This window comes from Ranitomeya variabilis, chromosome 4, assembly GCF_051348905.1.
Source record: "Ranitomeya variabilis isolate aRanVar5 chromosome 4, aRanVar5.hap1, whole genome shotgun sequence".
Lineage (NCBI taxonomy): Eukaryota > Metazoa > Chordata > Amphibia > Anura > Dendrobatidae > Ranitomeya > Ranitomeya variabilis.
Genome location: NC_135235.1, coordinates 25,308,585 through 25,325,211, shown reverse-complemented (window position 1 = coordinate 25,325,211; position 16,627 = coordinate 25,308,585). Strand labels below are relative to the sequence as shown.

The following is a 16,627-nucleotide window of genomic DNA, read 5'->3' as shown; positions in this document are numbered from 1 at the left end:
ACCAGTAAGAGTTTATACTGGGAGGTCAAAACATTAAAAAGCTAATGAAATCATTCTATAGGAACACTTACAACTGAGTTCATAGCCAACATTCAGATTGGACATGTACAGTATATCAGGAGCTTTATGGAGAAACCACACCAGCCTAAGAGGTCTGCACAATGCCAAGCGTCTGCTGGAGTGGTGTAAAGCCACCATGAGATTAGCAAGCATTCACCATCTATATGTTATATATTCACATGCTTGATTGTAGAAGAAGATCCATGGGTTGGGAACAGTTTTCATCATATTAAACCCTTACAGTGAAACAAAATTCAAAGCTCTAGCAGAAATTCAGAAAAAAAGACTACATCTTCAACTTTGGGGCACAGTGCAAATGATTCACAAAAGTTCCCCCCAGAATGCAGCCAGGGCAGTACTGTACATATGAGAAAGGGGTGGGAATTGGGACCAAAATGAGCTGTGTATTTGGCGGGAGCTTTGAATGGTCTGGGCTGGGGCAGACATACCAATGGTGCAACCTTGGAAGCCCAACAGGGGCCCAAGAGGTCAGGGGCCCCACTTACACTTGCAATGTATTAGATGGCTCCATATATTGTTCTTGCACAGGGGCCTCCTTCCGTCTGTGTCCTCTCCTGGGTTTCCATTATTCTCCAGCCTCAATGGGCCCCACTTGGAGGGGAGTTTGGGACCACTCACTAGCCATTATATCTTATGGCTTGCTCCCTCACTCATCTCAGCATCCCAGCAGGGTCGTGGCCATAAGGGTGCACAGACAGCACTTGCACCCAGGAGCTGGCGCCACCTTGCCACATAACGAGACCGAAACGGCTGGCCTAGTACTGATTTTGCATTGCGTGCTATTGGGGCATGCTGGGAGTTGTAGTTTTGCTACAGCTGCAGATCCAGGAGATGATTTTATATTATCATATTTTGGAGATGTGGTTGCCTCGGGAGCTATTTTTTGGTATGTATGACAGTGATCTCTGCTTCTGTTTACCCCATACATTATGCATATGATCACATGCGCGTTTTGTCTGTCGAGCTGTTTTCATAAATCATTAACTCCTTTTGCTTCTGAGCACAAATAGAACGTGCGACGAGCATCTGTCACTTTACACCCGTCAGCATCCTCAGCCATTGCTATATTGGGATCACGCCGGGTAGGAAAGGGGATTGATTTTTTTTTTCTACCATAAGTAATGATCCTCGGCAAGCGCTCCCCGACCTTCACACCCAGCGCATTCCCATCAGCTCTGTTCAGCGAAACGCAGGGCATTGCCTAGCAACGTCCAGGGCAGGGTGCTGCAGCCATGCCGGCCTGCACATACTGGCTCCATACAAATGGCATCGAAGCTCCACGCAATACCGGGCCACTCAGCATAGCCAGCCACAATCACAGGGCCAAGGATGCTGAGATATAGGGCGATGTTTGCAGATGGTTTCGCTCACCAGCTGAGCGGCTCTGCGGCTTTCAGACATGCTGGGAGATGGCGTTTTGGAAATGGTGAATTGTAGGTTAAGAATCACTGGACAAGGGGCTTCTCTGACCTCCATCTACATCCATAGACATTAATATAGAGTCGCCCCTCTGCAGATATAACGGATCCCGCTCTTCTGGGAAAGATTTCTATAATATTTTGGAGGCATCTGTGGGAATTTCGCCCCTTCATCTAGTAGAGCATTTGTGAGGTCAGACCCTGTTGTTGGGGACAGGCCGGGCTCACAACCTCTGTTCTAGTCACTGGATGGGGTCCGGGCTCTGTGCAGCCCCTCATGTTCTACCCTCCATGTCTGTATGGACCCTGTGCACTGGGCACCGTCATGGGGAACACAAAAGGATCATCCCCAAACTGTTCCCACAAAGCTGAAGCTACAATTGTCCACAATGTCTTGTGCTGAAGTATTAACTTTTCTCTTCACTGGAACTAAGGGCCGAGGCCGCCCCCTGATAACAGCCCATAGCATTATCCCCCTCCACCATCTGTACAGGGGGCACAATGCAGTCAGGGGGTAACATCCTCCAGGAATAACCAAACCCAGACTCCTCCATCAGACGCAGACAGAGAAATGTGATCACTGCACAGAACACGTCTCCTCCAGAGTCCAGTGATGGCGGCTTTACACCACTCCATCCGATGCTCGGCATTGTGCTTGGTGATCTACGGCTGCACGCAGCTGCTCGGCCATGAAGTGTTTGTGCAGCGCCCCAGAGTCCTGGTCGTTGCAGTACTGTGGCTCCGCCGCTAAGGGGGGCTATGGTACGTCTGATGGCACTGAAGGAGTTCATCTGACCAGGTATCACAGACACCAATACATTTCACAGTCTGGCCTCCAGGGGGAGCTAAGGGTTCTATGTATTAGGCCACTCCCCCCAATCTGGTAAAACTGGGGGTTAGAGAGGTAGACAGAAGCTGACTGGTTTGGAACCAGGCAACATCCTGTGGCAGAGGGTGTTGTAGGGGAAGATTCAGAGGGGTCCCTGTCAGGGGTGGGATCCTGACAGAGGCCTAGCAACCAGAGAGAACGTTACGGGACCGCGCCTGCACGATATAACGGCGGTACCCCAAGAAAGGACAAGAAGCGAGGTATATTGTGCTGAGTGAGAAACGAGATCAACGCAACAAGGAGAATACCAGTAGGAGTCGTGCTGTAAGACGAGGCAACATCCTATTGAGGCGCATAACCGGTGGCCGGAACGCCGAGGAAGTATAGAGCTCCAGGCCTAACTTCAAACCTACAGCAGGACAGTCAGTTATAGGCGGGCTGTCTCACCCAATTGACCTAGGAAGACACAGGGGGGTAACAACAGGAGTGGGGCGACGCTAGAGTCCCGGAAGAGCTCCGAGCCTCCCCGTCATACGGGTGCGTCCTAACCATAAGATCTGGGGGATGTGGAAGAACATCAGAATCAAGTTGTGAGGGAACACGAGAAACAGACACAACAGTTGTGAGGACTGTCCCGTGGTGCTCAGCAGGGAAGGACTACAACACACAAGCGCTAGCAGGTAGGCACAGATTCCCACCTGCAAAGGGAACTCTGGAGGTGCCATCGGACCGGCCGGAGCCTGGTTAATCGTATTCCGGACTGAGGACCCTGAAGCCTTCAGTAAAGAGGTAAAGAGACTGCAACCTGGTGTCCTCGTTATTTACCGCAACCTGCACCGCACCACCACAACATCATCACCATCACGCACACCTATTATTTGGGCGCCCCTCAGCAGGGTCACGGACCGGGTCTAGCCACCGTAACAACCCCAGAACAGAGACTCAGAGGCCCGGTACCGGGTACCCCTCGGCCCTGCGACAGTGGGGGCGCTGCAAACTTGGCGTCACGAACAGGATCTACTTAAGCCTGAAGAATCCTGTCATGTGTGCCTTGGAATTGTGATTTATTATACTTGGACTGTGACTTATTGCAAAGACTGTGCTGTGCCACTTGCCGCCAAAAGTTCTCGCCAAAAGCCGCCGTCATTGCAGCGCCACAGGGAGCGCAGAGGAAGAAGAAGAGTGTGCCATGGGAGGAGACTACCAAAGCGGCGCCAGAAGTAGCGACCGCCCCCTCCGACTCCTGCTGCGAGATGACGACTTGCCCAGCAGCAGAGGAGAACCGCCCCCTGATTTGCAACGGCGGGAACGAGGCGAAGAAGAAGCTCGACCTCGGAGAAATGGCGGAGCCAGGTGCATGCGTTGCCGCCGAATGCCAGACAGCGACGATGAGCAGCAAGTGCCCGAGCGACGGCGAAGTGATCCCGGCTTGCCCTCACCCACCAGAGGCGGATCTGCGTCCACCGCCGGTGAGGGATCCGGGCTACCTGGAGCCGCCGGCGGAGGAGCCGAGTCTACCTATCCCGACCACGGAGCCATGGAGAGCGGAGCCACATCGGGAGGCCGCCGAGGAGGAGCCGCGGTCCGGGTTGCTGCCGATTCCAGTGTCCTCGTCAACGGAACAGATCGACATCGGTGGAATCACATCAGGCGCAGGTATGGACGGCGCCCCTACTCCCCCGGCCGATTCTGCTCCCCCGACCGATCCAGCTCTCCTGACCGATCCCGCTCCCGTGATCGCTCCTCACCCCAGCAATAACTGTTTCCTCTCGGTGGAGCGGGTGATCCTCACCCCCGACGCGATGGGGAAGCTGGTACCTCCACTACCGACCAAGATGGGAGAACCCATAGACGTGGGCTCAGACGGGGTGGTCCTCCGGTGGGACACCCCCTGGACCGGGCCAGATGGAGCCCGGGAGGACGGCCTCACCCTTGCTGTGCTCACTTGGGAACAGTATAAACAATGTTTAATCCTGCATTGGAGACACCGAGACGAGACGGAACAACCTGACACGCCAAAAACGCAATGCAGAAAGTCTGCGCACGGCCGGAAAGACGTGGTGAAGCGGGGAACTGTGCTGGCCTTCCACCCGAAGAGGGGTTGGGGCTCCATACAGGAACCGGGACTACCGACTGACGTCTTCGTTACTAGTTACAACGTGAAGACTCCCTGCTGTAACCAATATGGTGACCCATTGCAAAGGGGGGATCAGGTGACCTACACCCGCCACCGGAGTGCGCAAGGGTGGTGCGCCCGGAATGTCCAACGCTGCGAGCCTGAAGGGGCGTCACCTGTTGCCCCGACCATAACTGATCCGGGCTTGACAGATCTTGTTACTCTCACCACCGTCCGCCTTGTGGCGGCTACCGAACTTGCAAACAGGGTTAGCCTTCAGATCCAGACACCGGGTGATCTGACGGCACCTGAGAGATCAACCACCGGTACTGATACCGCATCAGCCGCGGATCGGAGACCACCCCCTACACTACAAGAAAACTGAGTAAGCAAAAATGCTTTATTGATTGTAAATAGTTCATTGTTTTCTGCTGTTTTGCTGCTAAAACCCGTCCAGGGTTAACTCTTAAAGGGATCCCTTTGTTGACCCGGGATCCCTGTTGCCTTTTGTTTGTTTTCTACTTGTTGCCTCAGTTGTCAAGAGACTGCCGAGTCATGGACGGTGAATGATTCAAAAACTGATGTTGTAAATAGTTTGCACCTTCTTAAAGGTGCTCTCTACTGGTTTTATAAAAGAAAGGACTCTTTGCGAAGAAACTGTTCCTGGAAGCAGTACCGGAGTCCTTGCTGCATACGGACTTGCAGCTTGAGAAGTTGCATTACCTCAGAGACTTGGTCCCCTCTTAAAGGGGATGTTCATCGATAGCACTTAAGGAATGATGATGCTTTGAAAGAAGAAGTAATAATGCTGATATGTAAAAGTTATATGTAGAAAGCCAGTTAATTGTAAAAGAAGTTTAATAATGTTGATAAAAGAACGAGGACAGAAAGTGAACCCGTACGGGGTTAGTTAGTGAGTCCTCCCAGGAGCCATACAGAGATGGCTCAGTAATCCTGAACCGAAAGATGGATGATATGTTCTATACTGTGTATAGTAGTAGAAAGACAGTAGGCCCGGGTGGAAAGGGGCGGTCCTGTAACAGAAAGGAGAGGCAGTAGGTCTGGAGCAGTTAGGACAGGCGGTCCTGCAGATTTGAAGAAGGAGAATGCATAAACGTTGAATAGCCTTATAATGTGTTATAAGAAGGTCTTTAGTGGATTCAGCGAGTACGTCCTTAAAGGCAGAGTTAAATTATTGTTCAAAGATTTTGCACTTAGTAGAATACCCGGTTGGGTAAGAAAAGTATTTATAGTATGTTATTTAAAATATTTAACCATGTTTGTAACGTTCAAGTGTCCTCACCTCCCATAAAGGGAAGCTCTGTTAAAAAGTTTACTTGTACTTGCATTTTCAAAATTGTATGTCTTTTTGCTAACATGTATTGTTGTTTTCTTCCCAGTCCAGGAGTACTGAATTTAACCGGGGGGGAGTGCAGCGCCCCAGAGTCCTGGTCGTTGCAGTACTGTGGCTCCGCCGCTAAGGGGGGCTATGGTATGTCTGATGGCACTGAAGGAGTTCATCTGACCAGGTATCACAGACACCAATACATTTCACAGTCTGGCCTCCAGGGGGAGCTAAGGGTTCTATTCATTAGGCCACTCCTCACAATCTGGTAAAACGGGGGGTTAGGCAGGAAGTTAGAAGAGAAAGCTGACTGGGTTGGAACCAGGCAACACCTTGTGGCAGAGGGTGTTGTAGGGGAAGATTCAGAGGGGTCCCTGTCAGGGGTGGGATCCTGACAGAGGCCTAGCAACCAGAGAGAACGTTACGGGACCGCGCCTGCACGATATAGCGGCGGTACCCCAAGAAAGGATAAGAAGCGAGGTATATTGTGCTGAGTGAGAAACGAGATCAACGCAACAAGGAGAATACCAGTAGGAGTCGTGCTGTAAGACGAGGCAACATCCTACTGAGGCGCATAACCGGTGGCTGGAACGCTGAGGAAGTATAGAGCTCCAAGCCAAACTTCAAACCTACGGCAGGACAGTCAGTTATAGGCGGGCTGTCTCACCCAATTGACCTAGGAAGACACAGGGGGGTAACAACAGGAGTGGGGCGACGCTAGAGTCCCGGAAGAGCTCCGAGCCTCCCCGTCATACGGGTGCGTCCTAACCATAGGATCTGGGGGACGTGGAAGAACATCAGAATCGAGTTGTGAGGGAACACGAGAAACAGACACAACAGTTGTGAGGACTATCCCGTGGTGCTCAGCAGGGAAGGACTACAACACACAAGCGCTAGCAGGTAGGCACAGATTCCCACCTGCAAAGGGAACTCTGGAGGTGCCATCGGACCGGCCGGACTTGCGCAGCCTGGTTAACCGTATTCCGGACTGAGGACCCTGAAGCCTTCAGTAAAGAGGTAAAGAGACTGCAACCTGGTGTCATCGTTATTTACCGCAACCTGCACCGCACCACCACAACATCATCACCATCACGCACACCTATTATTTGGGCGCCCCTCAGCAGGGTCACGGACCGGGTCTAGCCACCGTGACAACCCCAGAACAGAGACTCAGAGGCCCGCTACCGGGTACCCCTCGGCCCTGCGACAGTGGGGGCGCTGCATTTGTGCTGATGTTAATACCAGAGGAGGTCTGGACTCTGCAGTTATGGGGTCAGCAGAGCGGTGGTGATTTTTCTGCCCTCTGCTCCTCAGCACTCGGTGACCCCACTCGGTAATAAGAGTTGCTGCGGTTTCTTCCACTTCTCAATAAATTGACTTACAAGTGATGGGGGAAGAAATGTCATGGATGGATTTATTACACTGGTTTGTTCCGATTACAGGACCGCGCTGGTATCTGTGAGCTCTGCACCATGAGCCATTCTGCCAAATCTTATTAAAGACAGACGGCACGGCAGGGCAGGGGGCTGGATGTTATACACCGGCCCGGGGAGTGGGGGGGGGGGGGGTAATGGTGCTGGAGGTTATACACTGGCCCCGGGGCGATTGGGGGGTAATGGTGCTGGATGTTATACACCGGCCCCGGAGCGATGAGGGGTAATGGTGCTGGATGTTATACACCGGCCCTGGGGCGCTGGGGGGTAATGGTGCTGGATGTTATACACCGGCCCCAGGGCGATGGAGGGTAATGGTGCTGGATGTTATACACCGGCCCCAGGGTGATGGGGGGTAATGGTGCTGGATGTTATACACCGGCCCCGGGGTGATGGGGGGTAATGGTGCTGGATGTTATACACCGGCCCGGGGGGTAATGGTGCTGGATGTTATACACCGTCCCCGGGGCGATGGGGGGGTAATGGTGCTGGATGTTATACACCGGCCCTGGGGCGATGGGGGGTAATGGTGCTGGATGTTATACACCGGCCCCGGGGCGATGGAGGGTAATGGTGCTGGATGTTATACACCGGCCCTGGGGTGATGGGGGGTAATGGTGCTGGATGTTATACACTGGCCCCGAAGCGATGGGGGGTAATGGTGCTGGATGTTATACACCGTCCCGGGGCGATGGGGGGTAATGATGCTGGATGTTATACACCGGCCCGGGGGGGGGGGGGGGGGGTAATGGTGCTGGAGGTTATACACTGGCCCCGGGGCGATTGGGGGGTAATGGTGCTGGATGTTATACACCGGCCCGGGGGGGGGGGGGGGGGGGTAATGGTGCTGGAGGTTATACACTGGCCCCGGGGCGATGGGGGGGTAATGGTGCTGGATGTTATACACCGGCCCTGGGGCAATGGGGGGTAATGGTGCTGGATGTTATACACTGGCCCCGAAGCGATGGGGGGGTAATGGTGCTGGATGTTATACACCGGCCCTGGGGCAATGGGGGGTAATGGTGCTGGATGTTATACACTGGCCCCGAAGCGATGGGGGGGTAATGGTGCTGGATGTTATACACCGTCCCGGGGCGATGGGGGGTAATGATGCTGGATGTTATACACCGGCCCGGGGGGGGGTAATGGTGCTGGAGGTTATACACTGGCCCCGGGGCGATTGGGGGGTAATGGTGCTGGATGTTATACACCGGCCCGGGGGGGGGGGGTAATGGTGCTGGAGGTTATACACTGGCCCCGGGGCGATGGGGGGGTAATGGTGCTGGATGTTATACACCGGCCCTGGGGCAATGGGGGGTAATGGTGCTGGATGTTATACACTGGCCCCGAAGCGATGGGGGGGTAATGGTGCTGGATGTTATACACCGGCCCGGGGCGATGGGGGGTAATTATGCTGGATGTTATACACCGGCCCGGGGGGGGGGGTAATGGTGCTGGAGGTTATACACTGGCCCCGGGGCGATTGGGGGGTAATGGTGCTGGATGTTATACACCGGCCCCGGGGCGATGGGGGGTAATGGTGCTGGATGTTATACACCGGCCCTGGGGCGCTGGGGGGTAATGGTGCTGGATGTTATACACCGGCCCCAGGGCGATGGAGGGTAATGGTGCTGGATGTTATACACCGGCCTGGGGCGATGAGGGGTAATGGTGCTGGATTTTATACACCGGCCCCGGGGCGATGGGGGGTAATGGTGCTGGATGTTATACACCGGCCCCGGGAAGATGGGGGGGTAATGATGCTGGATGTTATACACTGGCCCCGGGGCGATGGGGGGGGGGGGGGGGGGGTAATGGTGCTGGATGTTATATACCGGCCTCTGGGCAATGGGGGGGTAATGGTGCTGGATGTTATACACTGGCCCCAGGGCGATGGGGGGTAATTGTGCTGGATGTTATACACCGGCCCCGGGGAGATGGGGGGCAATGATGCTGGATGTTATACACCGGCCCCGGGGCGATGGGGGGTTATGGTGCTGGATGTTATACACCGGCCCCGGGGCGATGGGGGGGTAATGGTGCTGGATGTTATACACCGGCCTGGGGCGATGAGGGGTAATGGTGCTGGATGTTATACACCGGCCCTGGGGCGATGGGGGGTAATGGTGCTGGATGTTATACACCGGCCCTGGGGCGCTGGGGGGTAATGGTGCTGGATGTTATACACCGGCCCCGGGAAGATGGGGGGTAATGATGCTGGATGTTATACACTGGCCCCGGGGCGATGGGGGCGGGGGTAATGGTGCTGGATGTTATATACCGGCCTCTGGGCGATGCGGGGGGTAATGGTGCTGGATGTTACACAGCAGGAATGATGAGGTCTGATGGTTTACATTGTTGCAATTGGAGCCAGATGTTAAGCACTGGGAGCAATGGGACCAGATTGCTCTGCTAGACTGCATCTGGGTGTCCGCCTCCAGTAAGTGTATGCGCCTGAAAACGATGCACATCAGAGCGCACATTGCTCTGCCGACACCATTATAGTCTATTGCCCTGTCAGCGTATAAGTCCGAATCAGATCTATGCCCTGATGGGACGAATCAACGTGCAGAAAAGAGCAATGTAAAATCAACCTGAAAGCAAAACTGGGCTTGCTGCCCATAGCAACCAATCACAGAGCAGCTTTCCGGTCATACTCTGCTCTTGAAAAATGTAAGCTGCCTTGTGACTGGTTGCTATGGGCAGCAAGTACAGTTATTCTTTTTAGACAGTTGTCATATATCTCCGGCTTGTGAAAATTACCTAAAGAGAAAAACTGTCTTTGTAGTTGTAGTTTCCCAATAACCGAAGAGCCACTGGGCCTCATTCATCAAAACTCTCAGTTGTCAATAGCAACCAATCACAGCTCAGCTTTTATTTTATGAGAGCAGTTTAAAAAATGAAAGCTGAGCTCTGATAGGTTGCTATGGGCAACAAAGAGTTTCAACAAATGAGGCCTAGTGTTTCTTCAGTGGTTGGGAAACTACAACTCCTAGCATGTTCAGTCTGCACCTGATACTGCAATTTCAAGGCTGCTCTCTATCAAATATTCATATTTAATGCAGCCATCATGTTGTTAAAAATTATATCTACTGACGTATATTCACCTCTGGTAAAGCTGGGTGACTGATAACCCATACAGTTTCCATATCAGGGATTGTCATCGAGCTTTCCCAGACTCCAGACTGGCATATTTGCCAATAGTAGGAACCATAAATAGTTTCAGTGAAAACTTCCCTTTGGGGGTAGAAGCCATAGTGGAGGCCATATTGGCTATCACCTAACTTTCCCAGAAACAGATACCGAAAAGACTGCCCAATTCCTAACAACCTGTGAGAAGACGACGACTCACAGACAGGGCTTTTGGGGAATTTTAGGGGGAAGTTCTGTAACATTGAATCCTGTATAGCAATATATATATATATATATATATATATATATATATATACAGGTACCACCACCCATTTCTATACTGACCTTTATTGCAGGTAACAGCATGCAGAACGGCTGCGACCACAAGACCCGACAGGCAGACGACTCTCCCGATCATTCTCAGCTGTCGCCAGTGGTCTTGATGCACTTACGGGGGGCTATCTGGCTGTATTAATCAGCGCTGTCTGCGGATCTCATATGATGTTTCTGTAGGGGAAGAATGGCAAGAAAATACCCCAAAAATCAATCTAGACGAATGATTTCTTCCTGTGACATCGCAGACAGTCTCGTCTCTCAAACCTGGGCGATCTCTCGGTCAGACGGCTGTCTCTTTACTACCAGCAGTAATTCAGGCTGCACAAGGGTTATACATGATATTCCATTTTTGCAGTTACCCCCCTCCACAGTTCTGTGCTGTTCCACTGTCACACAAGGTCTAAATCATCTGCAGTCTCTCTGTCACTCAGTAATCTCAATGTCACTGGTTGCATCGTGCCCCCCATTTTCTAGGATCTGCAACCTGCCCATCTGCTCCCTGTGCGGCGGGATTATGCACGGATGAAGATGCTGTTCCTATGGATTTGCTGATCTGATGATGTGCGGGATGCTCTGCGTATGTGATGCTCTGCAGCTGCTCACCTGTAATGCTCTGCCTTGGGTGGGGGCGATTCTTGACGGATTATGGCACAGGAGAAAAATTGCAAAAAATTCAAAATTAAAAATTTCTGTCAGGTTGGCGGCTCCGGTGATCTGCTGAGAGGTGTACCCCAGGGGGTGGGAGAAATGCTCTGCTTTGGGGAAGATACTCTGCGTTGGGGAGGGAGATGTGGAGCTTTAGGGGGGATACTTGGCTCCGGGGGAGGGTCTGTGTAATGTCCTTAGGATGGAGCAGAGTCTAGCAGCACTGCAGGATGACATCAGCCATAGACTGGCAGCTCCGCAGAACCAATGGAAAAGCTGCTGCAGGTGGTGGAGGGGAGAGGAGGGCCTCGGTGGTCCTCACCCTCCTCCCTTCCCTTCCACTACCTTCATGTCCTCTCCGATTGTCTCCCCTCCCTTTCCCCCACCCATCATATTACATTCTGTCTTCCCACATTAGTGTCTCCCCAAGGTCCCTGCAGCCAAGACGTGAGATAACAACGGGGGCACAATTACAAAATTTCCCAGCTAAAAATAAAATGGCGTTCCAGTAAATATATAGAATAATATGCAGTCAGGCATAAAGATCAATATTGCTGTACGCATGTAATATACATACTGGGAGGGTAGGAGGCATCCGTGGCCACAACAGGTGAAGGACAATGAAGAGGCGGCAATTAGTGGCAGAAAATTAAAAGCTTCTCTATAGAAAATTTCTGAAAGATTTCCATTCATCCTTCCTATATTTACAGTATATATACAGAGAAGCTCTGGCATACAATAATCCGAACAATCCAGTGAACACAAGAGGTCACATCTACAGGAAAATCAGAACATTTTTTATTTTATTTTTCAATATTTTTGTGACTGTCTGATATTCCAGAATACGTCATAATTCAGCACTTGTCAGATCCAAAAGAAATGTGCATATTTAGGTAGTAGAATGATTCTCTACCTTAGCAAACTCATCAAATATACTTTTCTATTACCATCCACAATATTTAATAGCACACCTTCCATCAGACTCCATTTTTTACTTTGTTGAAGTTTGAGCCAAGTGTCACCTTATCATGATCTGATTCTATCACAGGAGAGAATTGCAGCACAGGTGTGGGGAAGATGAAGAACATTAATTTCTCCATCTTCTCCATTGTCTCTGAGAGCGGACATCGGACTGCACTCGGATGACACCCGAGTGCAGCCCGATGTTTTACGTGCACCATTGACTTGTATGGGTGCGTGTGATCCAAATGTCGGAGCCACACGCAGCATTTTGCAAATCTATGTTCTGAAGTTCTGAACTTTGACCATCACCTCGGTGCAAGGAGTGTCATCGTGTGCGGTGCTAACCTTATGTTGGATGGTACCTGCTATGGCACCTTGTGTTTGTGCCTCCTCTTACAAATAACCATACCACACAGTACATAATTATAGGCGCCATACAATACATAATGGTAAGCACTATACAGTGCAGAATTATAAGAGCCGCACTTTGCCATGTACAGTGGGGAAAATAAGCATTTCATACACTGACGATTTTTGCAGGTTTTCCAACCTACAAAGAATGGAGAGGTCTGTAATTTTTATCATTGGTACACTTCACCTGTGACAGACAGAATCTAAAAATAAGAAAAAATAAAAAAAAACAGAAAATCACATTGTACGATTTTTACATAATTAAATAGAATTTTAGTGCATGAAATAAGCATTTGATCACCTACAAACCAGCAAGAATTCTGCTCTCACAGACCTGTTAGTTTTTATTTAAGAAGCCTCCTACTCTGCGCTCATTACCTGTATTAATTGCACTTGTTTGAACTCGTTGCCTGTATAAAAGACACCTGTCCTCACACTCAATCACACTCCACCCTCTCCACCATGGCCAAGACCAAAGAGCTGTCTAAGGACACCAGGGACACAATTGTAGACCTGCACATGGCTGGGATGGACTACAGGACAATAGGCAAGCAGCTTGGTGAGAAGGTAACAATTGTTGGCACAATTATTAGAAAATAGAAGAAGCACACGATGACGGTCAATCTTCCTTGATCTGGGGCTCCATGCACGATCTTGCCTCCTGAGGTAAGGATGATTCTGAGAAAGTACTGGAAACAGCCCAGAGCTACACGGGAGGACCTGGTCAATGACCTGAAGAGAGCTGGGACCACAGAAACCTGGAAGATCTGGAGAAGATCTGTATGGAGGAGGGGGCCAAAATCCCTGCTGCAGTGTCTGCAAAGTTAGTCAAGAACTACAGGAAACGTCTGACCTCTGTAATTGCAAACAAAGGTTTCTGTACTAAATATTAAGTTCTGTTTTTCTATTGTATCAAATTCTTATTTCACAGGGCTGTATATTACTTATTGGGCTCCGTACTGGTATAAGGGCGACAGGGGCTGGCTGGCACTTTTCAGCCTGGGGGGCAATCACAAGGTAGTGGCCCTCGAGTCGCGGTGTCCCTCCTTTTCCCTGCTTACATCTGGCCATTGCATTGAAGAAGTAGAGATAACAGGCTTTAAAAACAGGCTGGTATGTAGATACAGGAACAGAACAGAGTTTACTCTGGAGATATTGGAGCAGAACCGAGCTTCCTACAGAGATATGGGTGCAGAACCGAGCTTAAGGTACCTTCACACTAAACGATATCGCTAGCGATCCGTGACGTTGCAGCATCCTGGCTAGCGATATCGTTGAGTGTGACAGGCAGCAGCGATCAGGATCCTGCTGTGATATCGCTGGTCGTTGCTGAAAGTTCAGAACTTTATTTGGTCATCAGACCGGCGTGTATCGTCGTGCTTGACACCAAAAGCAACAATGCCAGCGATGTTTTACTCTGGTAACCAGGGTAAACATCGGGTTGCTAAGCGCAGGGCCGCGCTTAGTAACCCGATGTTTACCCTGGTTACCAGTGTAAAATGTAAAAAAAACAAACACTACATACTCACCTTCGCGTCCCCCGGCGTCCGCTTCCTGCACTGCCACTGACTGAGTGAGCGCCGGCCTGCACTGCCACTGACTGAGTGAGCGCCGGCCGTAAAGTGAAAGTACAGCACAGCGGTGACGTCACCGCTCTGCTGTTAGGGCCGGCACTCACACAGTGCAGGGAAGCAGACGCCGGGGGACGCTAAGGTGAGTATGTACTGTTTGTTTTTTTTACATTTTACACTGGTAACCAGGGTAAACATCGGGTTACTAAGCGCAGCCCTGCGCTTAGCAACTCGATGTTTACCCTGGTTACCCGGGGACCTCGGCATCGTTGGTCGCTGGAGAGCGGTCTGTGTGACAGCTCTCCAGCGACCAAACAGCGACGCTGCAGCGATCGGCATCGCTGTCGCTATCGCTGCAGCGTTGCTTAATGTGAAGGTACCTTTACTACAGAGCAGTGGCATAACTACAAAGTTATGGGCCCCGATGCAAACTTCAAATGGGGTCCCCCCCATGCCAAAATATATAGGTGAATTAGAAATGGTGACACACGCAAACGACATCTGCGTTAGTAATACCTGCACCATTATGGAATTAGTTGTAGGCTGGATTCACAAGAGTGAAGTACACGGTCTATATACAGACCACAACCTCCAGCCTTGTGGAGGGTATCCCAATCCGAACTCACACCCTCATGTGTCTATGGTAATACGCTCCTGTAAACCCAGCCTAACAGGGATGACCCCTTATAAATGGAAGTGTGCCCCTCTAAACCCTGGTGGGGAAAGTCACATCCTGACAAGTAATATTGCCAATTCTCCAACCATAAATTGTGCATTTCCAGAGCTGGCAAATGGGAGTTCAATACTAGAACACGTCAACTATGATTCCCGTCCCGCCTCAAGGAAGTATGGCAGACAGGTGTGATAAGCCTATTAAAAGAACTACTGCCACACACATGGATGTGTAGTGCCCGTGTATGGACATGTCAGAGGTTAGAAAGAAGAAAGCTTGATCCCTCTTAGCTTCTGGCAATGTTTTACCTCAGCTCACATTTGGGCCATAACATTGTAAAACAGGTAGACACATTTACCCACTGACCCTACTATTCATAAGGAACTGCTGTCTACACCTTAGTTGCCCACTGTATATAGTCAGTGTGGGGATGTGGGCTACAGAACAACACAGGGCGATGACACTGCTACCTGAACCCTTCAGCTGCCCCACAATATGCAGGGAGTAAAACCAGTACAAGGCATGGCAGCCTCCCTGCAGAGCTGTCCAGGGCCAGACTGGGACTAAAAAGCACCCCTGAAACACAAACCCCACAAACTATAAAACTCCCCCCACACCCGATCAGTGGATTTTGCTTTATTGTGTTGTGCCCTTCAACAGTCCTCTTAAAGGCGTTAGTTGAAGAGCCACGTGTAAATGCCGCAGCAGTGTGCATGATCGACCACCTCTATAGAGCGCCTGTTCTCGAGATCATGGGGGTCCCAGCGGTCAGACTCCAGCGACTACAAAGCTCTCGGGAATGGGGATTACTTGGCATAATCCATTTAAATGGGTTTTCCAATATAAACCAATATTAACCCTCCCAAAGACCAATGTCGCCTCTCCAAGAACAGGACAGGAGCAGTGGTACTGTACAGTGTATATACACAGGACAGGAGAAGTGGTACTGTACAGTGTATATATACAGGACAGGAGGAGTGGTACTGTACAGTGTATATATACAGGACAGGAGAAGTGGTACTGTACAGTGTATATTTACAGGATAGGAGGAGTGGTACTGTACAGTGTATATATACAGGACAGGAGGAGTGGTACTGTACAGTGTATATATACAGGAGGAGTGGTACTGTGCAGTGTATATATACAGGACAGGAGAAGTGGTACTGTACAGTGTATATATACAGGACAGGAGGAGTGGTACTGTACAGTGTATATATACAGGAGGAGTGGTACTGTACAGTGTATATACACAGGACAGGAGAAGTGGTACTGTACAGTGTATATATACAGGACAGGAGGAGTGGTACTGTACAGTGTATATATACAGGACAGGAGAAGTGGTACTGTACAGTGTATATTTACAGGATAGGAGGAGTGGTACTGTACAGTGTATATATACAGGACAGGAGGAGTGGTACTGTACAGTGTATATATACAGGAGGAGTGGTACTGTGCAGTGTATATATACAGGACAGGAGAAGTGGTACTGTACAGTGTATATATACAGGAGAAGTGGTACTGTACAGTGTATATATACAGGACAGGAGGAGTGGTACTGTACAGTGTATATATACAGGACAGGAGGAGTGGTACTTTACAGTGTATATATACAGGAGGAGTGGTACTGTACAGTGTATATATACAGGACAGGAGGAGTGGTACTGTACAGTGTAT

General features: G+C 50.6%; 1 protein-coding gene across 2 annotated transcripts in view; it reads right to left on the bottom strand.

Moving 5' to 3' along the window:
- The window catches only part of CLSTN3 (calsyntenin 3), a 70,953-nt gene extending 59,298 nt beyond the window's left edge, over positions 1 to 11,655 (bottom strand). The window contains exons 1-2 of one of the 2 annotated variants that reach the window (XM_077258172.1): positions 11,294 to 11,655; positions 10,700 to 10,861 (exon numbers count right to left, since the gene is read on the bottom strand). In XM_077258172.1, the coding sequence (XP_077114287.1) occupies positions 10,700 to 10,772 (73 nt within the window). In that variant the 5' untranslated portion in view covers positions 10,773 to 10,861; positions 11,294 to 11,655. Of the gene's footprint in view, positions 1 to 10,699; positions 10,862 to 10,954; positions 10,978 to 11,293 lie in introns of those variants that run through there. The other variant, XM_077258173.1, reaches the window with a different exon arrangement.
- Between the last annotated feature and the right edge of the window lie 4,972 nt (positions 11,656 to 16,627).